The 27,161-nt window shown below is 40.7% G+C and overlaps 1 protein-coding gene across 1 annotated transcript in view; it reads right to left on the bottom strand.

The window, feature by feature from the left end:
* Window positions 1-27,161, bottom strand: part of camkmt (calmodulin-lysine N-methyltransferase) — a 101,070-nt gene that overhangs the window by 1,733 nt on the left and 72,176 nt on the right. The window contains exons 5-10 of the mRNA XM_058058247.2: window positions 25,503-25,554; window positions 22,724-22,787; window positions 17,300-17,366; window positions 15,372-15,446; window positions 8,763-8,826; window positions 6,148-6,279 (exon numbers count right to left, since the gene is read on the bottom strand). Coding sequence (XP_057914230.2) covers window positions 6,148-6,279; window positions 8,763-8,826; window positions 15,372-15,446; window positions 17,300-17,366; window positions 22,724-22,787; window positions 25,503-25,554 — 454 coding nt within the window. The remainder of the gene's footprint in view (window positions 1-6,147; window positions 6,280-8,762; window positions 8,827-15,371; window positions 15,447-17,299; window positions 17,367-22,723; window positions 22,788-25,502; window positions 25,555-27,161) is intronic.

The raw sequence follows: 27,161 nt of genomic DNA, 5'->3' as shown, positions 1-27,161 counted from the left end.
CTTTCCCAATGGCATATTACAATTTATTTCATATTTAAACGTTATGCTGCTAAAATGATGTTATTTTCCCTATAATATTACAACATTCTTCTCATAGAATGAGGACTTCTTAGTTTTTTCTCTAAAAAAATATTTTTGCTGTTGTTATTTTTTTTTACATTATATTTTTAGAATGTGCCGTACTTAGGACACAAAGTACTTCAACATTGTATAGTTTCTATGTGTTATTGTGAATGCGGGTTTACTGGGTTGTAATATTTTCCGTGGTTTGTGAATGCACCTTGTTCTCTGCGACTGTGATTGGTGGGTAATGAGGATGTGTTGTGTTGATGTTGTGGAGCGGTACCGCAAAATGTGTATGTGCTGTTGAACTGAACCAAAGGTCGACAATTAAGTTTGACAGAAATAATGTCTTATCATTTTTTTTATTTTATGAAAGATGCTATGATTTCAAATACACTACTTTTAAAAAATGTACACGAAACGTAACCCTGAATTTGATTCAGTATTAAAATAGCTGCTTATACACCGGGTGTGTGTAGATGTCACTGGTACAATATCACCATCACTTCCTGCATCAACACACATCCAATAGGACAGTTCCTTTAGAGACGCTAGCACAGGTAAGATGTCTTCAAGTTAATCTACTGCCCCTCCCTCCGCTCTGTGGCCCCACCCCCTCGCCCTTGTTGCCTTTCATGTGTGTTATCTCCCTCCGGGCACCGGCCTGGTGGTTGAACCTGTGACCTCCTCCCAAAGAGAAGAAGAAGAAGGCCCAAAGCGGCTGATGGGCGTCGAGGGGCAGCTGCCTCTAAAAAAAAAAAAAACGCTCCATGTTGGCCCGCCATGTCGAGCAGCATTGAAATGCTGCGAGGCGTAAGAAAGGAGCAAGGAGGCGATACAAGAAGGGAAGGAGGCAGGAAGAAAAAAAAGAAGGTGAGGGAGGGAGGGAGGGAGGGAGGGAGGGAGGGAGGAGTGCAGAGAGCTGGCAGAGGTGAAAAGTTTAACAAGCAAAGCTGTTCCTCCTGATCGCAGGCTGCCTAATCAGCTTCATGGGTGGCTGCCTAAATCGGCTCTCAAACCAGACCCCCCCCAACCCCCCCACACACCCCAACCTTTTCTCTCGCTTTCTTTTTTTTTTTTCTTTCCGAGGTGTAAGTCATTTATTTTAGTGCTACTTTCACCGTGCAAAAACCTCGGTCTTGTGTGGCCTCCGTCTCCATCAGGGAGGAAGTGGACAAGGTGGCAATGGAGCAGGGAAGACGTGGGGGGGTGGGGGGGGGGGCTCAGTGGGATGGGTCTCTATGGGAACACCCGTTCCTACCAAAGTGGTCCAGTTCAGGTTAGGTCACCACAGTATGCTTTAGAGGCTAAATCCTCGTCTGGCTGGGGTGTGGAGGCAGTTTCATCTACGGAAATATCTTCGGATTATGGGATGGCTATACACCAAAATCTAATATGACCGTTATTTTGTTCAATGCTTTTATTTGGTACTCGTCTTTTTTGTACTTGGTATTTTGGTACTTTTTTATTTCAATTCATGTTTTATTCCGATACATGGTTGTTTTGGCACTTGTTTTCTTCAATGACCGGTTATTTGGGGATTTGGTAACATCTTAGATTGTTGGCCGGTTATTTCAGTATCAGATTGTTTACGTACTTGGTTATTTTGGTACATGATTATTTCAGTACCTTAAACCAGGTTACTTTAGGACCGGGTTATTTTGCTACTAGATTATTTCAGTACCTGATTATTTTGGTATCTGATTATTTCAGTACCTTGAAGCAGGGTACTTTAGGACCTGGTTATTTTGCTACGAGATTATTTCAGTACCTGGTTATTTCAGTACCTTGAACCATGGTACTTTAGGACCTAGTTATTTTGCTACAAGATTATTTCAGTACGATTATTTCTGTACCTTGAACCAGGGTACTTTAGGACTGGGTTATTTTGCTATGAGATTATTTTAGTATGATTATTTCTGTACCTTGAACCGGGTTATTTTGCTACTAGATTATTTCAGTACTCGATTATTTTGGTATCTGACTATTTCAGTACCTTGAACCAGGGTACTTTCGGACCTGGTTATTTTGCTACTAGATTATTTCAGTACCTGATTATTTCACTACCTTGAACCAGAGTACTTTAGGACCGGGTTATTTTGCTATGAGATTATTTTAGTATGATTATTTCTGTACCTTGAACCAGGGTACTTTAGGACCTAGTTATTTTGCTACAAGATTATTTCAGTACCTTGAACCAGAATACTGTACTCGATTATTTTGGTATCTGATTATTTCAGTACCTTGAATCAGAGTACTTTAGGACCTGGTTATTTTGCTATTAGATTATTTCAGTCTGTGATTATTTTGGTATCTGATTATTTCAGTACCTCGAAACAGGTTACTTCAGCACCAGATTATTGTGACACTCAGATTTTGGTACCCGGTTATCAAAGTACCAGACAATTGTGGAGCCCAGATATTTTTGTATCTAATATTTCAGCACCAGATTATTTTGGTACCATGGCTATTTTAGTATGAAATTATTTTGGCACCCAAGTACTTTGGTTCCTATTATTACCTAAGTACCTAAGTATATGATCATCTTAGTGTCTTGAAACAGGTTAGTTGGTACTTGGTTAGTTTGGGACATTGAACCAGGTTACTTGGGTAGCAGGTTATTTGATTTTGCTAACTTTGATACCAGTACCCTGTTATTTAGTACCTAGTAGACGATTATTTTTGGTATATTTCTGTACCAAAAAGTACTCAAGTTGAGATCTTTTCCTGGATAGTAGGCTCCTCTTAAAATACAAATCGTATGTTTCAAGGATGAACGTATTTGGTCTTCATGGATAACATACTCCACTTTTGTAGCGAACAAAACTAAACTTGTGAAATTGGATAAGACGGAGCTAAGGATGCAGGGAGAGGCTTAGGTAAATAAGGAAGTGATGGAGGGGCCGCAGGATGAAGTTTGGAGCTTGGAGACAAGATGTGGGTGAGGAAGGAAGCATTGGACGCAGTGGGGATACTGCTTATGCATGTGCAAAAGACGGGGGGGTATGCATGTGTGTGTGTGTGTGTGTGTGTGAAATTAAAATTCATGACTCTCTCTTCACAACCATTTGAGTAACAAGATTAAGATGGCGGGTTAGAAAATAGCACAGGCATTATCAGGCTGCTTGCAGTCCCTCCAGCTGCTTGCCTCTCTATTCCACAACAGTGGGGATAAGAGGATAACGCGCTAGCCCTGTCTGCCTGCACACACACACACACACACACACACACACACACGCTGCAGTCCCTTCTGTGTGTATAGAAAACTGCAGAGTAGCGAGATAGTTTGCAAAGAATCAAAACACACCATCCGGATATTCAGAATCATTTCGCACATTGGTGGTTATGACACACTCCCACAACGTTGGAGGACCAATATGTGCAATTCCCTATCGTTTTTTTCCCCAAGCATGAGGCAGACTCTTCTGATGCGTCACAGAAGACGGAAGCAAAATCGAAAAGTGACGTGAAGTTAAACATCGTAAATCGTAAGCACTTTTTTAAATTTTACAATTAAAAATAAATTGTTATGACTGCACAGCGGACAAGTGGTTAGCACGCAGACCTCACAACTAGGACACCCAAGTTCAATCCCACCCTCGGCCATCTCTGTGTGGAGTCTGCACGTTCTCCCTGTGCATGCGTGGGTTTTCTCCGGTTTCCTCCCACATTCCAAAAACATGCTAGGTTAATTGGCGACTCCAAATTGTCCATAGGTATGAATGTGAGTGTGAATGGTTGTTTGTCTATATGTGCCCTGTGATTGGCTGGCCACCAGTCCAGGGTGTACCCCGCCTCTCGCACAAAGACAGCTGGGATAGGCTCCAGCACCCCCGCGACCCTCGTGAGGATAAGCGGTAAAATTTAAATTTAAATACTTAAATTGAAATCTAGATGGGACTTAAAAAAAAAAAATAATGCTCCCTTCAGGAGGTTTGCCACCAGCTGCTTATAAGGATTTCCAAGAAACTGTATGAAACTGCATTTTGTCAACTTTCAGCTTCCCCCCCAACTTCCAGCGGTAGAAAATGAATAAATAAATAAATTGTTATGTTGGTTTCTGACATTGTTTACATTAGGAGCTTTGGACATTATCGCATTAATTAGGATTAATTACTTTAATGCAAAACGTGGCACAGCGAGCAAGGAGCTAAAAATATCAATCAGCTTGTTGCTGTTCAATTAACATGAGATTAATTACAGGTGATTAATCACAAAGCTTTTGACAGTTATTGATGCAATATTGTTTATGGCTGTCTAGTTTGTTAAAAAAATGAAACAATTCCGCTTCGTGTGACTTCAGTGTCACTTCTCGTTCTTCTTCATCGTCAGAAAGAAGCTTACAGGTTTGTTCTTTGATCGTCTTAATCCAACCTGACGTGAAAAAATCCACACTGCAAGTTGTGATGTACTGTTGTCGTTTCTTGGTTGCAAGTAAACAAATCTTTCTTTTGGCGGAGGGAAAGCTAATCTGTAGTGTAAATGAGGAGCAGCTGCTCATTGGTGGATGTGTGTATAGACGTGTATGTTTGGCGGTGATATCATCATCGGGGTGTGTTTGCGTGTCATGTCTCGCCAGTGCGCTGTCTAAGTGATGTCTGGTCTGTGCGAGCTGGTGATATAGCTTTCATTTTTTTTGCAGCATGTGTGTGTGTTAGAATGGTCAAGCGGGCCCACAAACACACACACACACACACATGCATATATATTCCACACACACATTTGGTGTGCTTATCAGAAGATAAGCACAGGAGACTTAATCACCTTCAGATGTGAGGGGGGCACTCCAAGTTGTCCTCATATTTGCATGCGGGGGCCTGACCCCTGCTTATATGTGCATGTGTGTTTGCTAAATCGGAATTGATCTTATTCCATATCAATTCATTCCTTAGTTCAATTTCTTATCATAAAAAAGGCATCCACATTTTTCTCCAATTTCCCCCTTCTTCTGCCTTTCTTAGCCAAAAGTGATCCGTATTATCTTTGCAAAAGCGGAATCGGTTCAATGCAAAATGCATGTATATTACAAAAAAAATGCTTAAATCAACATTTAACATTAGAGAGCCACAGGAAAATCACTGTTGCATTTTCTTAGGAATTCTTTCTTGAATTCATTCAATGTTTATGGCATTCATTATCAAAACGCTGGAGCTTGCAACTGTCTTTGGCCCCATGGTGGGTTATTTGACAGCCATACTCAAAAAAAACAAAAAACAGAGACTTGTGATTTAATTAATTAAATTAGCAAAAAAAAAGTACAAAGGCTTCCGGATGGGAGTAATGTAATGAAGACAAATTATGAACACAGTTCGATTCCCGGCAAGACTGAATCATGCGTCAACAGTCAGGCTTGTTTCTTTGAGGACTCGATAAGTAGGGAAACCGACTAGTTTGCTGGGCCGTATGATAACCGAAATAGTGTGTGTAAACCGAGACATCATTTTGATTGGTGGGTTAGGTATCTCAATGTGTTGAATCGGTCAGTTGGGTAGGGTTAGTTGGGTTTTAGTGGTTTTGGTTAATTAGTAAGTTGGTTGGTTGGCCTGCCGGAATAGTTGGGTGTAATTAGGAAGTGGGGTTAGCATGACTAGTTGAGTTGGTTAGCGTGGTGGGGTTGACTGAAGTGTTAGTGGGTTGTTTTGGTAGTGGGATGGATATGTTAGTTTGGTGGGGTCAGTTGAGTTGGCAAGTCAGGATGGGTTGGTTGGATTGGTTGGACAGTGGGGTCACTGGGGTTGCCTGTTTAGTCATGTGCGATAGGTTGGGTTGGTGGGTTGGTTTATGAGTTGATCAGGTCGGTCTGTTGGAAGGACTGTATAGTGGGGTCCGTTGTTTTGGTCGGGGGGGGGGGGGGGGTGACCAATTGGGTTTTTAATGGGTAGGTTCTGTTTCGCTGTATTGATCTGTTGTTTTGACTGGATCGTCAGACGGGTTCGTTAGTTGCTTGGGTAGTCCTACCTGCAGATCGTAGGTCGAGCCATTTTACCAAGACTCGCTTCGGTATGCTGAGGTATGTTCTCACCCGGCAGCAGTTGTTAAATCCCTATTTAGGGTTAATTGCAATATATAAGATGTGTCGCTTACCTTGAGATGTACATCCCACACCTGAGCATCATACTGCTGGTGCTGAGACACCAAGAGTCCAGCCTGCTGGGCCAGCTGACAGAACGTCTGCAGGGTGTCACCTCGTAATGGGGCAAACACCAAAGCCACGCCCTGGTGGAGGATAAGGATAAGAACGATGAGGAGGAATATCCTCAACAATGAGCAAGACACTGCAAAGAATCCACACAGCAAGACTCTCTTTCCTTTTATTTCCACCACAACAAAACAAATCAAAGCTGCAGGAAAATGTGAAACAGGTTGTGATGTTGTCTCAATAATCTTACAAGGAGTAGAACGTGTGCACGTGAAGGGAAGAAAGACCTGCGCGGGTGTGCGTGAGCGTGTCGTCCTGTGTGTACTAAGAGGATTAGCACCAGGTTCAAAGTTTCTTTGAAATCCTCCAGCTTTTAGTTTTATTTCACGCTGATTGTGTTGTTATTGTTCTAATTAAACGGAGCAAAGAGAGGCACACGCACAAACAGACAAATTAACAAAAAAGCAGCAGGACGACGCCGTTTGCCGGCTCTATTTTTTATCCAAACATCCAGCGGTCTTCTTGTAAAGCCTCCGATGAAAAAAAAAAAAAATCAGACAGACAAAACACCCCCCTCCCTCTACATTAATCAGCTGATTAAGAGGATCTGGCCACCCGGATGGCGCACCTTTGTCACAAACAACAAATTAGTGCCATTAGATGGGAGAAGTCAGGGTTTTGTTAATTGTTTAATCAGCTTAGCAAATGATTCAATATTTGGCCTGGATTGTTGTGGCAGTGATGTTGTGTCTGATGGCCGCCCCTCAAATCATATTAGCTCCGGAATTATCTCGGCGGGATTAAAGAGAGATATTATTATATTGTAGGGGGACTAAACACACAGATGAAAAACAACGATGTCACATTGTTGCATGGTAGCGCCGTTCCAAACAAGAACCTCAGCTTGGAGTGTCGCAGTATTTTATTCGGAATCAGATATTTCGGTATGGCACAGGAGCAGTTCCTACATGGTATATATTAGAAGTAAGTAAATATAATACAAACAGAACAGAGCAAAATTGTGTGCCTCATTGCAAATGAAATGCTCTTTAATATTGAAAAGTCAGCATTTCAAGAAATGCTGCAAATGTTTAATAGACAATGCACAAATGCCAATGCCAAAAATTTTTATTTTTATAATATATTTATATTTATATTTATATTTATATTTATATTTATATTTATATTTATATTTATATTTATATTTATATTTATATTTATATTTATATTTATATTTATATTTATATTTATATTTATATTTATTTATGCTGGAGCCTATCCCAGCTGTCTTCGGGCGAGAGGCGGGGTAAGCGGTAGAAAATGAATGAATGAATATTTATATTTATATTTATATTTAACAATAAAAATAATAATATGTAATAATAAGTATGTATATATACATATATATAATATATATATAATATTACATACAGTATAATAATAAGAAGAAGAAATAATAAAGTTCAATAATAAAAAAAATTGTTTTATATACACGTGTGTATATATATATATGTAATATTACATATTATTATTTTTTTCTATTATTGAAATTTATTATCATTATTATTATTATTATTATTATACTGTATATTATCACAAAATATTCATCAATAGCATCAATTCATGGGACAGCAGACATTTGAAAACACAGTCATATGAGTCATATTTTGTCATTGTACCTTTCTTCAAATTATTTTTGATTTTGTCTCCCCTCCTTCTTGTGGACCCAACCTTGTGCATAATTTTGTGTCGTGAGTCGGGTGCCTTGTGACAACTCGCTACAAATAAATCAATAATAAATAAATTATTTACAAATAAATAAAGGGTCCAAAGTGTATGACATTCATACCCACGATGAGGGTGGGGACAATTTTGACTGCAACTGTTAAGCGACGCAAAAATCAGGTGTTCTAAACCCCCGTGGGCAAATGCATTATGCTCCGATGAAACCAAGATGGCTGCAATTCCATATGTTTAGTGCATAAATAAAAAAAACTGTAAATTGTTTCCATGTGATTTCACTCTTACTGCATATCATTTCTTTTACTAAATACCAAGCGTCCTTCACACATCGCAATTCCTCATCATCCTTCCTCTCCTCCTCCCTATCAGTGGCGTTTTCATGTCCTTCCCAACAGCTTTCCCTCTTCCTCTCCCAGCCTGGCCTGGGTACTTAAAACGTGCCCCGCTTCCTTCAGATGAAGACAAATCTCAACCCTATCTTTTCCAGCCTTTTTTGCTTTTATTCCCCCACAGCAGCCGCCATTCGCTTTGACTGTCACAGCAGGGGGTCTTATTGGGGGGCCAAAAGGGAGAAGTTGCCTGGGATTTATGATGAAGGGGGAGGCCAGGAGGGAGCGCCACGGAGATCAGAGCCATGCATAAGCATTAAAGCATTACATGATATTAATCCTGTTACGCTATTAATGCTTATAGGGTTTTGACTGAGGGCTAATTATGATTGAAAGCAAAGGAGGAATGGGGCGGATAAGCAGAGATATGTACAGTACACACACAGGCGCGCACACACACATACACACACATACACACGCACACCTACATTGGGCTGCAGTAATCTCCTTATAGCATCAACCAGGCTGCCTCTGTACTGGTCAAGAAACAAACTGCAAAAAGAGAGAGAAGAGAGGTTAGCATGCATTGTTGTGATGGCAGCTGAAGATAAAAGTAGCAGGTTGTTTATTTTTAGTTTGTTGACAAAGAAATCCGAGCAAAAAAAAAAAACAATTTGCATGAGTAAGATGCTCTGCTTTTTGGTTTACGGGCCCGATTCTCTTGGCGCGTATTGTTATCGCAGCACCGTGGAAGAATGAACAACAAGTCGGAAAACGTGCGCAGACATATACAAAAAACACAGTGTGGATGGAGGAACTATATTTGGGAACTTTCATTTGAAACGAGATACATAGCACAAATCACTTTATAGGGAAGCATAGTATAGATACACACGGATATATAGGACATATAAGACATATAAGGATCTATTACGGGGATCAGCAGAAAAAACAATATTGGGGAAAAAAAAACAATATCGGACATCCCTAATTATATGATTACATAATGTAATGACTGGCTGCACAGCGGTCGAGTGGTTAGCGCAGAGACCAGACCAGGGTTCAATTCCACCCATCTCTATGTGGAGTTTGCATGTTCTCCCCGTGCATGCGTGGGTTTTCTCCGGGTACTCCGGTTTCCTCCCACATTCCAAAAACATGCTAGGTTAATTGGCGACTCCAAATTGTCCATAGGTATGAATGTGAGTGTGAATGGTTGTTTGTCTATATGTGCCCTGTGATTGGCTGGCCACCAGTCCAGGGTGTACCCCGCCTCTCGCCCGAAGACAGCTGGGATAGGCTCCAGCACCCCCGCGACCCTCATAAGGATAAGCGGTAGAAAATGAATGAAAATGAATGAACATAATGTAATCACAGATGCACGGCGGTCGAGTGGTTAGCGCGCAGGCTTCACAGTTAGGAGACCCGAGTTCAATTCCACCCTCGGCCATCACTGTGTGGAGTTTGCATGTTTTTTTTTCCGGGTACTCCGGTTTCCTCCCACATTCCAAAAACATGCTAGGTTAATTGGCGACTCCAAATTGTCCATAGGTATGAATGTGAGTGTGAATGGTTGTTTGTCTATTGGCTGGCCACCAGTCCAGGGTGTACCCTGCCTCTCGACAGCTGGGATAGGCTCCAGCACCCCCCACGACCCTTGTGAGGATAAGCGGTAGAAAATGAATGAATTCATAAAAAAAAAACACTATTTTGATTCACAAAAATATATTGTCTTAATAATTTAAGAAATTGTAAAAATATATAACAACAGATAATAATTAACAATGTGGTGTCACATGATGCAATGACTATAACAGCCTATTCTACGCTATCATAAGAATCATAACAGTTAGTATACATCGTTTCTGGACACACACAATGACGTTCAGCCATTATGACAAATACAGATCAAAATTGTGTGTATGTGTGTGTGTGTGTCCTTATTATGCCAGATGAGTCATTTGACTAAAATGCAACAATACAGATTTGACAATAATCCTGTGCCTTGCAGCTGCAATCTGTCTCATTCCAGCCTTTTGTTGAAATGCTACTCCAATTTTCCAAATATCATGCACTGGTGTTCCTGATGCATATCCCCAAAATTCAAAATAAAATATACTCCTACAGGAGCTCTTAAGCGAGACCAGGATGTGCGCATGTATACGAGCAGAGTTTATTATTCTTGTCTGGGTCCACGGGGGTGTTTACGAGGGTAGGTTTATTTGGCTTGAAAGGTGAGAAGTTTGTGTTTGGTTTTACTTTGCCACGCGTATCCACTCGCAGGAAGGAGCGAGCAGCGAGGAACAACAAGGAAGCGAGCTGGTGATCGCACACACTTGCACGAAACACACACACACACACACGCTACGCTAAGGCCAAGGGAAGGACAGGGTGTCACTGGGAGGGCAGCAGACAAAAGAGTCATTGTCATTATCACCTCTTTAAATAATAAACACAATAATGAACTGCAAAACGATGTATATTGTTAAAAAAAAGAAGTTTCCTATTGTAATTAGGGAGGGTCATCGCTTTTACAAAATGAGAAGCGTGAAAGCCCATACATTCACATGCAGTCACTGACTCTCAAATAGAGTCCATTTGCCCTCTTAGGTCAGCACTGGCTGCCTATTGTCTGGCAGTGACCCCTCCCACCTAGGACCGATGCCGAGCCCAGCAGTCAAGGTCAAAGTGCACGATGAGGAGCCGCACTATATTTGTCACAAAATCATGCAGGATGCCATCAGACGAGCTGGTGGAAATGACATGACATCAATAGGGAGTGGATCTACTTCCTTGTACACACTTATAGATATGTTTTAATGCTTTGAAAATAACCCTTAGCACATTTAATGGTAATGGTTTCATTTCATTTGAACATGCATCAGATTACAATTGAATGCATCACATAATCAGTTCACAGTTCCACATGTCCAAAAGGAGTAGGAAGAAGCAAAGCTTATTAAATCCTACCCCTCCATCTGGTACTTTTAAAATCAGTAACTGTTACATTTGTTCACTTCCTGCTTTCCATAATACAATTTTTGTTTGTTTTTTTAAATAATGTACCTCGTACCGAAGTACGAGGTGATACAGCCAGAAGACTGAGATTGTCGAACATATTACTGCCTTTACACAACTGCAAATAAACTTATTTTATTCAAATCATTATACTTTGTTTGTTAATGCATCATCCTTTTCAAGACGCTGAGAAAATCTGCATATAAAAATAAACACTAACAATAGAGCTTGTTTGCCTGCATGTGTTGAATGTGTCGAATTCTTGCGAAGTGTCAGAAAAATACAATGTTTGGAGAAAAGAAAAACCACAATGGACAACCAAGACAACATACGCTTCCAACTTTCTGGGAATAGTTTGGTGAAGGACCTTTTCTGTTCCCATGAGGGCACAGAGCAAGACTTCCTTGGTTTTCACTTCCTGTGGATGTTGATGCAACACATCCCAATACTGCGGACCATATGGCGCTCCATCATACTGTACCATGCATGCAAGCTTTTATCTCAGCGTCTACACATGGACGGATTTTGCACCAAAAAAAAAACAAAAACATCCAGCTGGCCAATTTGGAAGCCAAGAATTCTGTGCCACCCACATTCCCACTGCAGGAATGCCTCCATCTCTCTCTCTCTCTCACAAACACACACAAACAGAATGACATACATTTCTAAGCAACACAAAGCAAAGCAACAATTGGTGTACTCAAATAAGTCAACCAGGTCCCACAGGAGGTAGTTGGAAATTATACAAAATTGCATGCTCTTTATAACCTTCAGAAGTGGACAAATATTTTACAACATTTCCCAACACAAGCTGGGAACGCACAAAAAAAAATCCTCATCCAACCAGCGCTATTAACATAACAGTCACTGTATCTTTCATTTGCAATGAATTGCTAACATCAGCATACTACATTTTTCTGCTCTTTTCATGGGTCGACACATAGAAACACTTGTCGCTATCATGCTGGGTGTTAGCATGCTAATGTTAGCATGTTAGCATGCAATATTAACTGTAGCCTTTTTTAGCCATTTTTATGGGAAGACAATCGTGTGAACGCTTAGCACTAACATGCTACGTGTTAGCATTGACAGCATGCTAACATGAGCATACTAGCATTTTGTGCGAGTCTCATGAATATAAACTTAAGCAGACACTTACCGCCAACAGGTTAGGTGTTAGCATGCTAACATTTTTTGCATTGTATTAAACACGCTATTATGTTAGCATGTTCATTCTATCATTCATTCATTCATTCATTCTCTACCTCTTATCCTCATGAGGGTCGTGAGGGGGGGGCGGGTGCTGGAGCCTATCCCAGCGATCATTGGGCGAGAGGCGGTGTACGGGGTTGGAATCGAACTCGGATTTTCTAACTGTGAGGCCTGCGCGCTAACCACTTGGGTGCCGTGTATTCATTCATTCATTTTCTACCGCTTTTTCCTCACGAGGGTGGCGGGGGTTGCTGGAGCCCATCCCAGCTGTCTTGGGGCGAGAGGCGGGGTACATGCTGGATTGGTCGCCAGCCAATCACAGGGCACATATAGACAAACAACCATTCACACTCACATTCATACCTATGGACAATTTGGAGTCGCTAATTAACCTAGCATGTTTTTGGAATAATGTGTAATAATGAATAATGTGAATAATAATAATGTGGTGAATAAATAGATAAGATGGTTCCTCAAGATTACAATAATAATTTTCTTATGAATGTATCGCTATAAAACTAAAAATGGGTGGATTTTTCAGCAATCTCCAAAGTGACAGTGACAGGCAGGTATCACATTTTAACAACATGAACAAAAACAATTCTCCGATTTGACAGCTCCTCTTTTGTAAAGGTGGGCAGGGGGTATCCAGTGACATTGGCACCAAATGGAGAAGGAATACACGGCGTTACACTAATACGCGCACATCCTCTGAGCGGTGGCGCCACTGTTCACAGTCGGAGATAGAATTAATCAAAGTGGATGCTGTGTTGTTGACCTTTTCCCAGGTGATCATCACAATGACGCGCCCATTAATCGGTCAGCCATCACTCTTCAACCAGCACCACTGCAATTATCACACAATCACTCACGCACGCGAGGGAAGATGGGAGCTAGCAGGAAGCGTCTCTCACACACACACACACACACACGTCTCAAGCCTGAAGCTGGCCTACAATGTCTGAACTTTACGTGTAATTGATTCCTTTCTCGCCTGATTGCGTGTAAATGTAAAATATCCTCAATCAATCCGCCTGTTCTCTTTCGCTCTGTGGGTTTCGGAGCAGACTATTACGGGAAAGGACCGTGACATTACAATAACAGCGTTGGCTAATGCTGCACTTAACGCACACACACCTGATCATTTTTCTCCTGTGATGGCGAAAATGGGAAGTGTTCTGTCCTCTGTGTGTGTGTGTGTGTGTGTGTGGCTAGTGAAATAAATGACTTTATGGCGGTGTATAAATGCATTGAGACGATGCTTTTTTGAAAACCTTGGAAGTCCACTTGGTGACAATATATGATCATACAACTTATAAAAAGCAAAGAATATCATTATATTGTATCATATAGCATCATATACTGTACTATTTGTATCAACTATTGTATCACTATTGTAACGTATGGTATCACATCAGATTGTATTGTATCATTTCAAATGGTACCCTAAATGTGTAATTGTATTGTGTAATATTTATTCATTCATTTTCTACCGCTTATCCTCATGAGGGTCGTTGTGGGTGCTGGAGCCTATCCCAGCTGTCTTCAGGCGAGAGGCGGGGTACACCCTGGACTGGTGGCCAGCCAATCACAGGGCACATACAGACAAACAACCATTCACACTCACATTCATACCTATGGACAATTTGGAGTCACCAATTAACCCAAGTTGAAATATTAAATAAGTTGCCATAAAGTTGTAATATAATGATAAACCATCTAAATCTAGAATTACAGTAGCTGTGGGAATGTTGAATTTTAAAGAAATATTATGGGAACAAAGTCCAAATATTAGAAGAAGAACAAGTAGTATGAAGATTCATTCATTCATTTTCTACCCCTTTGCCTCACGAGGGTAACAGGGGATGCTGGAGCCTATCCCAGCTGTATTTAGGGGAGAGGCGGGGTACACCATGGACTGGTGGCCAGCCAATCACAGGGCACATATAGGCAAACAACCATTCACACTCGCATTCATACCTATGGACAATTTGGAGTCGCCAATTAACCTAGCATGTTTTTGGAATGTGGGAGGAAACCGGAGTACCCGGAGAAAACCCACGCATGCACGGGGAGAACATGCAAACTCCACACAGAGATGGCCGAGGGTGGGATTGAACTCAGGTCTCCTAGCTGTGAGGTCTGCACGCTAACCACTCGACCACCGTGCAGCAAGGAGAACATCTATACTGTATAACAAACGTCATGTTTACATAAGATACTGTACTTTATGTTATGGTATCATATCATGTAGTGTATCAGATTGCATTGTTTTGTTTCTATTGTATCATACGGCATTGTGCAGTATTTTCTGGTATTTCATCATACTGCTTTATATCATATCATATGATTCCATGTACGGCACGACATAGTATCATATTGCATCGTCTTGTATTTTAAAAAAATATAAGAAAAAAAAAAACTATTGCAGAAGACAAGCGAACGGGGAAAATTTCTGGACTCCAAAGGCAGACTGACAGCGAATTGATGATGTTTATATTTCCCTATTCCATCTTCTCCTCCCTTCTCCATCCTCCTCTCAAACTCTGTCTTCATCTTGCTGCGTCCGCTTCCTTGTTGAGGCGCAATTATTTGCAATTTGCCTAAGTCGTCCATTTGCCGGGACGCTGAGCATGAAAACGAAGCAATTTAGTGTAAAAATGGAAGTGAGGGGGCCATCTGAGCGCACGGACCTGAGTGCGCATGTGAACGCATGAGGGCGTGGACCACCGCGGGAGGGGAAGGTCCTGGTGCTGGCGGTGTGGCCACGCAAGAACTGTCACAGCAATGTGGAAACTGGTCCACACAAAGATACTGTAAAAGTGTGTGTGTGTGTGTGTGTGTTTTTAGCGTGTTACAGCACCTACCAGTCTGCACACATAACAATGTCAAAATGGGCTTCCAAGGATGACATGTCCAGCTCACAGTCCCACCTCAGCACCCTGGAACACACACACAGGTCAAAGGTCAAAGTGCATAGCGTGTTTAGTCCCTGTTGAATCCAAAAAATGACACTTTGACTGTTGGGGGAGCCCTTGAGCAAAACAATGATTGACTTTTGTGTTATAATAGGCCAAGGGTTGCCAACCACTGGACAGACGCAGCTCACGGACCCAGTAGTTGAGGACCCCTGGACCCCCTCTAGAGTAGCTTTTATAATGTTATTGAATGCTAATGTGCATAATTGCAAGTTAATCCATGCTAACACAATGCTAACACAACAATGTATCATTTTGGTGGGTCGGTATTCATTGTGTACTTTTAATATGATGTTGTTCCTGTCTCACATTATACACAATACAAAATAAAAAAGATAAATTAGACAGCTATAATGGAGGACACCCCCACTTCCGGGTCCGCCGGAGCTTTATTATTATTAACTTAATACCTTAATGTAATAAAAAGTGCTGTAAAAATGAGCTGTGATATGAAAATACCCCCTTGGTGGCACTTTGGACACCTCTGATTGAAGTATTATTATAGAGTGGTAAATGATGTCATAAACAAGATGAAATAGCAACAAAATAGCTCATATATGGGTAATATATAAAAATACACATAATAATAAAAATAATAATAATAATACACATAATGTCATATACAAATTTAGCTCATATATGGGTAATATATAAGAATACACATAATAATAATAATAATACACATACTGTCATATATAAACTTAGCTCATATATGGGTAATATATAAGAATACACATAATAAAATAATAATAATAATAACAATAATAATAATATAATAATAATACACATAATGTCATATACACACTTAGCTCATATATGGTAATATATAAGAATTATTATTATTATTTATTTATTATTATTACTATGATGTGTATTCTTATATATTACTCATATATGAGCTAAGCTAATAATAATAATAATAATAATAATAATAATAATAATAATAATAATAATGTCATATATATAAACTTGTGGTCTAATTTGGATTGGTCTGAGGATGTGCACGGGATCAATTCAGTTCACTCCTGTTTTTTGGAGGGTGTCAAATGTTCATGCATGATGAGTGCCGAGCCATTTTCTCCTTCCTCTCCACTCGCTCACACTATCATATTGTAGGATTATCAATTAGCCATTATTAACACTCTGTAAACAAAACATTAGGCCCTGCTAGAAACACAATCCTCATTCACGGTGGGGGGTCCCCACAGACACACACACACACCATTACACCACATGCCCCTCCCACCCTCCTCTCCTGTCGCCCAATCACAATCATGCCCAGCGCCCTCCGGTGCGGCGCGGCGTAATCTGAAAAGAAAACAATCAAAGTAATGTGGCTTAATTATACGTTTACTTCTTCTCTCCATCTTCCACTTGTGCAAATATGCACAGGAGGGAGGAGGAAAAGGAAGAAGAAACATGGTTTGTGCAAGGAGGGGGACAACAATTAAAACACATTTTAATCCTTTCTAGCGGGACGTTCTTATGGATGACAGCGTCCCCATCAAGGAGAGTTACTGAGTTTGAACGACTCAATCGCACACACACACACACACACACACAAACTAGTACATCAGTGTTGCTAAGTACTTCAACTTCCTTCATTTGTCAGATCTGCAGACACTAGTGGAGTGAATCAACAGGTCTCACTGCAGATTACACGACTTGCTAACAAGTAAAATTACAAATCTTGACGTTGTAAGTGTACAAGTTTGCTCAAGGTATGATGAAGACTGCAGTCATGACAAGCAAAGACTGCAAATGTTAGCAAAACACACAACAAACACACAACAAAAGATACACACAAAAGTTGTCACCTGGTAGAAACGTGCGTTGATCCAAACTTCCCGGCTTGCTTGTTCCTCTCGACAATCCCGCGCACATCTGGCATGCAAGTCAAGGACACAACGCAGCATTGCAAAAACAAGTAACGCATTGACTGCACGTTAGAACATATCAAAGTAAAACACAGTCAGTATACAAATACTTTTGTTTGGATGTTGTATTTCTATTCATCTGCGCATATACAGTATACATTCATTCATTTTCAACCGCTTTTCCTCACGAGGGTTGCAGGGGTCCTGGAGCCCATCCCAGCTGTCTTCAGACAAGAGGCGGGGTACACCCTGGACTGGTGGCCAGCCAATCACAGGGCACATCTAGACAAACAACCATTCACACTCACATTCATACCTATGGACAATTTGGAGTCGCCAATTAACCTAGCATGTTTTTGGAATGTGGGAGGAAACCGGAGTACCCGGAAAAAACCCACGCATGCACGGGGAGAACATGCAAACTCCACACAGAGATGGCCGAGGGTGGAATTGAACTCCTTGGTCTCCTAGCAGTGAGGCCTGTGCGCTAACTGCTCATCCACCGTGCAGCATATACAGTATAACAACTGAAAGTATTTGACCTGTAGGTTTTATGTAGCAATTGTATGGAATGACTTTATGTTTTATGAATGATTACTTTTCTGTAAAGCACTTTGAAGCACCTTGTGTACATGTAAATAATCTTGCCTTGCCTATGCTTTAAAAAATAAAGAAAACAAGAAACTAAAGAATATAAAAAATGTAACATATATTCATGAAAAAGACAAAATGAAGCTATCTGAGCTACTGTAGTCTATGTTTTTGAGTATTTTCCCACACGTAAAGAGCATCCTCGCAATGGGGGAACAAAAAAAATGATAAAGTGCAAATTAAATATAAATGACATTTATGGCAACTTCTACTGGTTGTATTCAAAATGCTTTGGAAGACATGCATGTAATACAGGTATCACTAAGTCATTACACAAATGACTTATGGACAGTTTGTTGCCAAGAGAAATTGATGGCGGCCATGTTTTTGAAACAATCTCACGCACACACATGCTTGTTGGTCTCAGAAAAGTGCCTCCAAAATTTTGTGGTACAAGAAACAAACACCCGAAAGTTGTTTGATTTTCGGAGATCAAACTTTGGTGCCACCAAACAACACAATAGGGATGCGTGTTTTGATGAATTTTAATCCTTCAATGCACTTTGGAATGTACTTTCCGATCAAAACATTAGGTACACATCATCCACACAACTTACAGGACAGGAGGCTATTTTCTGAGGTCAAACGGTATGTCCACATAGATCCCGAGTGGAGGAGGTCACGGCACACTCCCGCCCCCATCGCCATCATTGGATTGCAAGGCTTTTAACCGCAGATACACCACACACACACACACACACACACACACACCAAAGGCAGGGCGATTGATGTCAAGTTGTCTATTAATACACTGGCCTGTGGAGTTGCGCTGCAATTCAATTAGGATTTGCTTGTCTTTAAAGCCAGAGAAGAGACAAATCCAATCGCCAAAGACGCCCGGGTGAGGGAGGCGCACAACGAGACAAGGAGAGAGAGTGAGAGGTTGATACTATATGGATTGAAGAGGCCTTAAATACGATAGCGATACACACACACACACACACACACACACACAGTACAGTATGTAGGCTAGGACACATTTAAACACTATTACACACACCTGTGCATCAGTGTGTTGTGCATGGCGATGACAGAGCAGCTTACTGTAATCTCATCAGTGGCACACCACTGGGGGAGAGGTCAACACACACACACACACACACACACACACACACACACACACAATCACGGAGGTAAAAAGGTGAAAAGCCCAGGTGACTACAAGCTATACAATATTTGTACTTTTTTAAATATGACCACAGAAAGGTAAAGGTATAGAGCAGGGGTCTCAAACACGTGGCCCGCGGGCCAAATGTGGCCCGCAGGACACTAGTTTGAGGCCCGCGCAAGTTTGATATAGATGCTGTATGGTATCATGTACCCAGAAAAAATGATTACGTTTGATTAATGTTCATGTTAAAGGTTAAATAACCGTAAATAGTTATCCTCCCTATTCGTGTGGAAGTGGTAAATTTTTGGTTTTTTTAAGTTTAAAGGAAATAACTTGGAGGCTACCGTTTAGGTCGCTAGCTCTCTAGTTTGCCAGTTAGCATGTGTCTCAAGACCCTGCAGTTGCGCAATATGTTGTAAATAAAAAGAGTATAAATGTGACTATAGTCGTGTTTTGTCATGTCTACAGGGCTCTAATAATGCTTTGTTCATTTTAATCTGAAAAAAATAATTTGTCTACCCACCAACTATATGTGGTTTCTTAAGTTTTTATTATTTGCCGTTTTATTATTATTATTAAAATATTATATTATATGTTATATATATTATATTTATTACTGATTGATTGATTTTCTTTATTCTTGATCTTATTTTGTGTAGAAAAATAAAAATAAAAATTGGGATTTTCTTTCGGAATGAGGTGTATACATAGGTTAGATTCTTTCCGTTTGAGCAAATAACCCGAATAGAATTGGAATATTTGGGTCCATGTATACGTGGCTATTCAGAGGTTACTTGCACCCATCTCTTAAATCTATCATTCATTTGTAAAAAATGGCCGATGAAGTATACAAGGATGCGTATCTGCACTGTGAACGTGTGTTGTCTTGATACGCTATACATCCACCATTCACACGCATCTGCTTCCATTGTAGCCTCAAGCTAAATTCTCGTCATTTCTCTGCGTGCGTGTTTGTTGTGGTGAAACAAAGCGAGCGGGTGGGTCAATGCTGCATTGTTTGTGCACGAGTGTGTGCACGTTACAGTCTCCACGGTGTTATTGTTGGGTCTTATTGTGATCAGTGGAGGAGCATTGTAGCCGTCTGGGACATGGAGAGGTATTGTAAGCAGGGCTAAATATGGACGCGCCGTACGGGTCAATGGGGAAGAAATGCCACTTTTGCAACGTTTCCTGTTTTCCTTTTTTGTCAGTCAGAACTGTTTCTTGTTTGTGTATGTAGCTGCTCCATGAATGAAATGTAAGGGAGGGGGGAAAGGAAGCGGAGGGATGCAAGATAATGAATGGAATATAGCAAATTGTGTCAAGTGGATGGGAAAAGTAAACCCAGTAAAATGGACTGCAGGGTTCAAATGTGATAAAGTATTATACTATACGCTAAAATATGGAACAGTGACAGAAAATTTTTCAAATCAGCCTTAACATATTCCATTTTCTGCCCTGTGAATGGGTACTTTGAGGATACAGTATTAAAATATAGCTACCTGACATCACTCCTTTTTTTGTCTTGTTAAAAAATGATTTTATTATGTTATTATCAGTTCTAAAAGACTTTCTGGTCTGTAAAGAGGCAAATCATAAAATGGAAACAAAGAAAAACCTACTTCATTTTAAGCATTTTTTACCTAAGGACTGGAGCACACGTGCTGGAAGACACAGCCATCCCAAGGACAGCCGACATCGTAAGTGCTGTTGCTCCTGTTGTTGATGGAACTAGCATAAGTAAGTACGTATATCAATGTGCCGGGAAATGAAGTTTGGGTAGTGTTTTAAATCATCAAAATATGTTATCATTACGTGTTATCGTGGAATTAAATAAACTCCACTTCTTCCTACTCTCTTTCAGACATGCTGAATTGTGCAAAGCATTTTGAAGCATTACCATTACAGAGCATTAGGGGTGTACGATTCATCGATACATCAATTTATATTCCTGTGATCCAACAACATCGATATGTGTCTCCAGCACCTTCAGGATATATCGATAATAATATAATAATAATAATCGAATTAATGAATAGTAGGAAATGAAGCATTTGATTTAAAAGCATTGCTGGCCTGATGGATATAGGTTGATTGTTTTTTGTTTTTAGCAGTTTTAAAGATAAAGACGTTAAACGTGCGTAAGAGTTTGATTTGGTGCAAGTTGACAATTCATAAAGGGCGAATGCTGTGGACTTTTTAAAACAAATCCCAAGTTATTATAAATTTCGTAGTACGGTTGTACTTGGTCTATGGGTCGATTACAGCTTTTGTCTTGATTGGATGTTAAAACATTGGGAACCAAAGACAGGATTTTGCACAAAATTTACTCAAACTCGTTTATTACTTGGGGTAGATAAGTGAATGAGGTATCAAATTAAACTTCATCATGCTTTATCGGATAGAATTAATGGCAGACTTGATTGAATTCAACTCATTCAACCTGAAGTGTTGAAATAAAATGCGGATGCTTTTTTTTTACCATTAATTGTTGTTTACTTGTTTGTTTTATATCCATAATTAATTGAAACATAATTCATTCATTCATTCATTTTCTACCACTTTTCCTCAAGAGGGTCGTGGGGGTGCTGGAGCCTATCCCAGCTGTCTTCGGGCGAGAGGCGGGGTACACACTGGACTGGTGGCCAGCCAATCACAGGGCACATATAGACAAACAACCATTCACACTCACATTCATACCTATGGACAATTTGGAGTCGCCAATTAACCTAGCATGTTTTTGGAATGTGGGAGGAAACCCACGCATGCACGGCGAGAACATGCAAAGATGGCCGAGGGTGGAATTGAACCCTGGTCTCCTATCTGTGAGGTCTGCACAGTCACATCCATACAATTTGGAGTCACCAATTAACCTAGCATGTTTTTGGAATGTGGAACATGCAGGCTGAGGGTGGAATTGAACCTTGGTCTGCTAACCACTCGACTGCTATGCAGCCCTTTTTTTTGTGATCATCTTATAACTTTCACATATACTATGTTCAGGCAAAATGTGTAAACAATGATAACACAAATATAACACAGACTAGGGCCTCACAGCTAGCAGACTCGGGTTCAATTCCACCCTCGGCCATCTCTGTGTGGAGTTTGCATGTTCTCCCCATGCATGCGTGGGTTTTCTCCGGGTACTCCGGTTTCCTCCCACATTCCAAAAACATGCTAGGTTAATTAGCGACTCCAAATTGTCCATAGGTATGAATGTGAGTGTGAATGGTTGTTTGTCTATATGTGCCCTGTGATTGGCTGGCCACCAGTCCAGGGTGTACCCCGCCTCTCGCCCGAAGACAGCTGAAACATAGTTCCATTAGAAAAAAAAAACAATGAACGAAGGAAACTTTCTGTTCGTTCGGTATCCAGGTATTTTTTTCACAGTTTTATTGAATTTTTGTCAAAAAAGTTACTGAATCGATTCGAATCCCGTCATTCTAAATGAACCGATATCGTCCCTGAATGGTATCAGCAACGACAAATCGTTCCACCCCTGCAGCGCATCGGTGCTTATAGGGAGTATTTACCGTCAGTAGTGTTTATGCTGATTTCAATCCCCCCCCCACACACACACGGTAAAAAGGATGAAAGGATACTCTGAATGGACTTCTCATTCCCATCTGATAGCAGAACTTCCTTCACGTCAGCACAAACGGCAACCTGCCACAAGAAGAAATGAAGCAACATGAACAGAAAAGGAGGAGGAGGAGGAGAAGACGTGAGACAAGGCAAACATCAGAACACAAGAATGACATATTTGCAAGAACGCCTCTTATAGTGAACCGGACCCCCTCCTTGCCTGCCATTTTCCCTCCCACTCTCTCTCTCTCTTTCTCTCTCTCTCTCTATCTATCTTCAGCCTATTTCTATGTCTGCATTATTTTAATCATTCAATCAAATCAGTCAATACTTTTATCACGGTGGCTAGCGGTGGGGGCTGCTATCTTGCTATCACTCTGTTCAGTAATTGCATTGTGACAGGGGGATGATGGCAAGTGCTGAGCCTTTTCATTTGACGGCGGGCTGTTTATCGGGCCGAGCCATCACTCCGTTTGCCGCTGTCACTCTGCGCTCGGCTTGCCGGGCCTGCCTGATGCCCTTCATATAACTTTGCGGCGTTGACTGCCAGAAAGAGAGAGAGAGAGAGAGAGAGAGAGAGAGAAAAAAAATGGAACGAAGGGAGAATGGATAGAGCGCTTTGTGTTGCGTAGTGTGTGTGTGTGTGTGTGTGTGTAGCAAATCTAGATAAAAAGGTGTGTGCTTACGTATAACCCCTTTTCACTGCTTTTCAAAAAATATATCACTCACTTTACGTCAAGTTTTGTGCAGCCATGGACGCACACAAATCAAAGCCTGAGTTATCTCTCACACACAATAAACAAAAGTCATATGTGAAGCATGTAGGCCACACACACACAATATTCATATACACATGCATGCTTTCACACACACATGTTCAAGGCCTGCAGGGTTTTTGTGTGTGTTGGGGTCCCAACACAGCGACGTGTGGTCCCACCATCTGCTCCAAAGCAGGAAGTGACCTCCGGGCTGAACCGTCCGGCTGAAAAATCAGGAAACCCAACCTGGCAACTAGAGGAGCAGTGGCCCGATACCTGCGCTGTCGCACACCCACAACGACACACACTTTGTAGTAGTAGCACTGCAGCACACTGAGGGTCATAATGTTAGACTCATGATGTAGTGCAGTACACGCTATGAGCGTTGTTGAAGGATTACTGCATTTTTTTCCCCCAATAATTGGCCTCAAAGTACTGACTGATTAGGATTCAATGTACAAAGTCGTGTCATTTGATTAGGTACATCTGTATCGCAGAGTTAAAGTCTTTTTTTTAGTGAACATTCCCAAAACATGTATTAATATTGTTCCTGTTGCAAGTGGGGCTTATAATAGCGACGCACACGAAGGCAGCCTTGCCAGATTTACAATAATTAACATATTTGTCAATAATTTACATCCATTTTCTATGTCGCTTATCCTCACGAGGGTCGCGGTGGGTGTGCTTGAGCCTACTCCAGCTGACTTTGTGCAAGAAGCGGGGTACACCCTGGACTCTTTTTAATAAATACTCGAAACTTTTTCACAGAAAAATGAAATAATGTAAGGGTCACTTTGCAAAGCATCTTTGTGATATACAGGCGAAAAAGCTATTTATTATTATGAACTTCAGTTTTTTTTTATTTTACAAATATTTCAACTTTCTGCTGACATAACCTGTGTACTTTTACATTTCTCTTATTATGACTATTTGAATATTTGTGTGAAAAATATAACTTTTTTGCTACAAAAATTAAAACTTTGAGTTTTTTTGGTATTGTTTCTCAAAATATTACCACTTAAAAATATTTATTTTTCTTTAATATTTCAACTCTGTTACTAAAATGTTTTTTTTGCATATTATGAGCTTATTCTTGTGAAATTGCTTTCAATATTTTAAGTTTTTTCTTCTCATTTTTTCTCTTTAATTCTCATAAAATTAACTTTTTTTATTTGTTCATTTAAAAAAAAATTGCAATGATTTGAACTTTCTTCTTGTTGTTCATCTTGTAATTCTGACTTCATTCACATAATATTTTGTTTTTATTCTCGGAATATTAGACATTTTTCCTCAACCTCATCTTCCAAATTGTACAACTTTACTATGAATGAGTGAAACTATAGCAACTGAACAACAACATCCAACATAAAGCCAAAATAACCAAAACCCAAACCATGACCACTAATAATGCAGCTTAAAAACAATGAGCATGGTGTCAGTGACATATATATGAGGTTGGGCGGGGGGGCGGCGGAGGTGAAGGAGACGGGAGAAAGCCACGGATTCCATCTCCAGCAATGTCAAAACACGATGTATTGACTGGTGAGAGATAAAAAAAACGGGCTTTTACACACACCAACACACACTCGCACACACCATCGTGGCAAATCGATGGGACACTGATGCCTGCTATGTGGAGGGGGCCCTTAAGACCCTTGGATAATAAAGCCTATACATCTTGCTAGTGTGTATCAAAGTGTATCAGCAACTACTCTATACAAGCTGGTGTTGCTATGTAAATTAGCTTGTGCTAAATTGAAGTCTATGGAGTCACTGAGACAACTGCCACTCATTGGCAATTATCACTAATCATCAAATGAGCAAAGAAACTGCATGACTTGTGTGAGTGTTTCCTCTCCAGACTCATCTGAGAGTAATTTTCCCCTCCAAGTAGAGAACACTTAAGAAAAAGCATGAATGATGATTTATCATCTGCATGTACACTGTCATCTTCATCAAATGATAACACACACACACACACACAACATTGAATGAAGTGTACCCCATTTTAGCCAAAACAAACCATGTGTTCACTTACCATGAGTCCAGCAAGACAAGTCATGCCTCCTCCTAACTCGCAAATGGCGCCCCTGAGAGGACAGAGTGGGAATGAGCTTCAGCGTGTTGATTCAAACACAAAAAACTGTTTCTACAAAATGTGCATATACAGACGCAGTCGCAGGTTAAGGTAAACCCACTTCCCTAAAAGAACCCAGAGGTGGGAGCAAGTCAGTGCTCAAGTCTCAAGTAAGCCTGAAGTCTTTAATGTCAAGTCAAGTCTCAAGTACGGACATGTACATCCAAGTCAAGTCTCAAGTACGGACGTGTACATCCAAGTCAAGTCTCAAGTACAGACATGTACATCCAAGTCAAGTTTCAAGTACGGACGTGTACATCCAAGTCAAGTCTCAAGTACAGACGTGTACATCCAAGTCAAGTCTCAAGTACAGACGTGTACATCCAAGTCAAGTCTCAAGTACAGATGTGTACATCCAAGTCAAGTCTCAAGTACGGACGTGTACATCCAAGTCAAGTCTCAAGTACAGACGTGTACATCCAAGTCAAGTCTCAAGTACAGACGTGTACATCCAAGTCAAGTCTCAAGTACAGACGTGTACATCCAAGTCAAGTCTCAAGTACAGACGTGTACATCCAAGTTAGGTCAAGTCTCAAGTACGGACGTGTACATCCAAGTCAAGTCTCAAGTCTCAAGTACAGACGTGTAAATCCAAGTCAATTCTCAAGTCTCAAGTACAGACATGTACATCCAAGTCAAGTCTCAAGTACAGACGTGTAAATCCAAGTCAATTCTCAAGTCTCAAGTACAGACGTGTACATCCAAGTCAAGTCTCAAGTACAGACGTGTACATCCAAGTCAAATCTCAAGTCTCAAGTACAGACGTGTACATCCAAGTCAAGTCTCAAGTACAGACACATACATCCAAGTCATGTCTCAAGTCTCAAGTACAGACGTGTACATCCAAGTCAAGTCTCAAGTACAGACATGTACATCCAAGTCAAGTTTCAAGTACGGACGTGTACATCCAAGTCAAGTCTCAAGTACAGACGTGTACATCCAAGTCAAGTCTCAAGTACAGACGTGTACATCCAAGTCAAGTCTCAAGTACAGATGTGTACATCCAAGTCAAGTCTCAAGTACGGACGTGTACATCCAAGTCAAGTCTCAAGTACAGACGTGTACATCCAAGTCAAGTCTCAAGTACAGACGTGTACATCCAAGTCAAGTCTCAAGTACAGACGTGTACATCCAAGTCAAGTCTCAAGTACAGACGTGTACATCCAAGTTAGGTCAAGTCTCAAGTACGGACGTGTACATCCAAGTCAAGTCTCAAGTCTCAAGTACAGACGTGTAAATCCAAGTCAATTCTCAAGTCTCAAGTACAGACATGTACATCCAAGTCAAGTCTCAAGTACAGACGTGTACATCCAAGTCAAATCTCAAGTCTCAAGTACAGACGTGTACATCCAAGTCAAGTCTCAAGTACAGACGTGTACATCCAAGTCAAATCTCAAGTCTCAAGTACAGACGTGTACATCCAAGTCAAGTCTCAAGTACAGACACATACATCCAAGTCATGTCTCAAGTCTCAAGTACAGACGTGTACATCCAAGTCAAGTCAAGTCTCAAGTACAGACGTGTACATCCAAGTCAAATCAAGTCTCAAGTACAGACGTG

The sequence above is a fragment of the Doryrhamphus excisus genome, linkage group LG20 (genome assembly GCF_037039965.1).
Source record: "Doryrhamphus excisus strain RoL-2023G ecotype Guam linkage group LG20, RoL_Dexc_Guam_v1.1, whole genome shotgun sequence".
Classification (NCBI taxonomy): Eukaryota; Metazoa; Chordata; class Actinopteri; order Syngnathiformes; family Syngnathidae; genus Doryrhamphus; species Doryrhamphus excisus.
The sequence above is the reverse complement of the archived record's forward strand: the minus strand, read 5'-3'. Positions and strand labels throughout refer to the sequence as shown.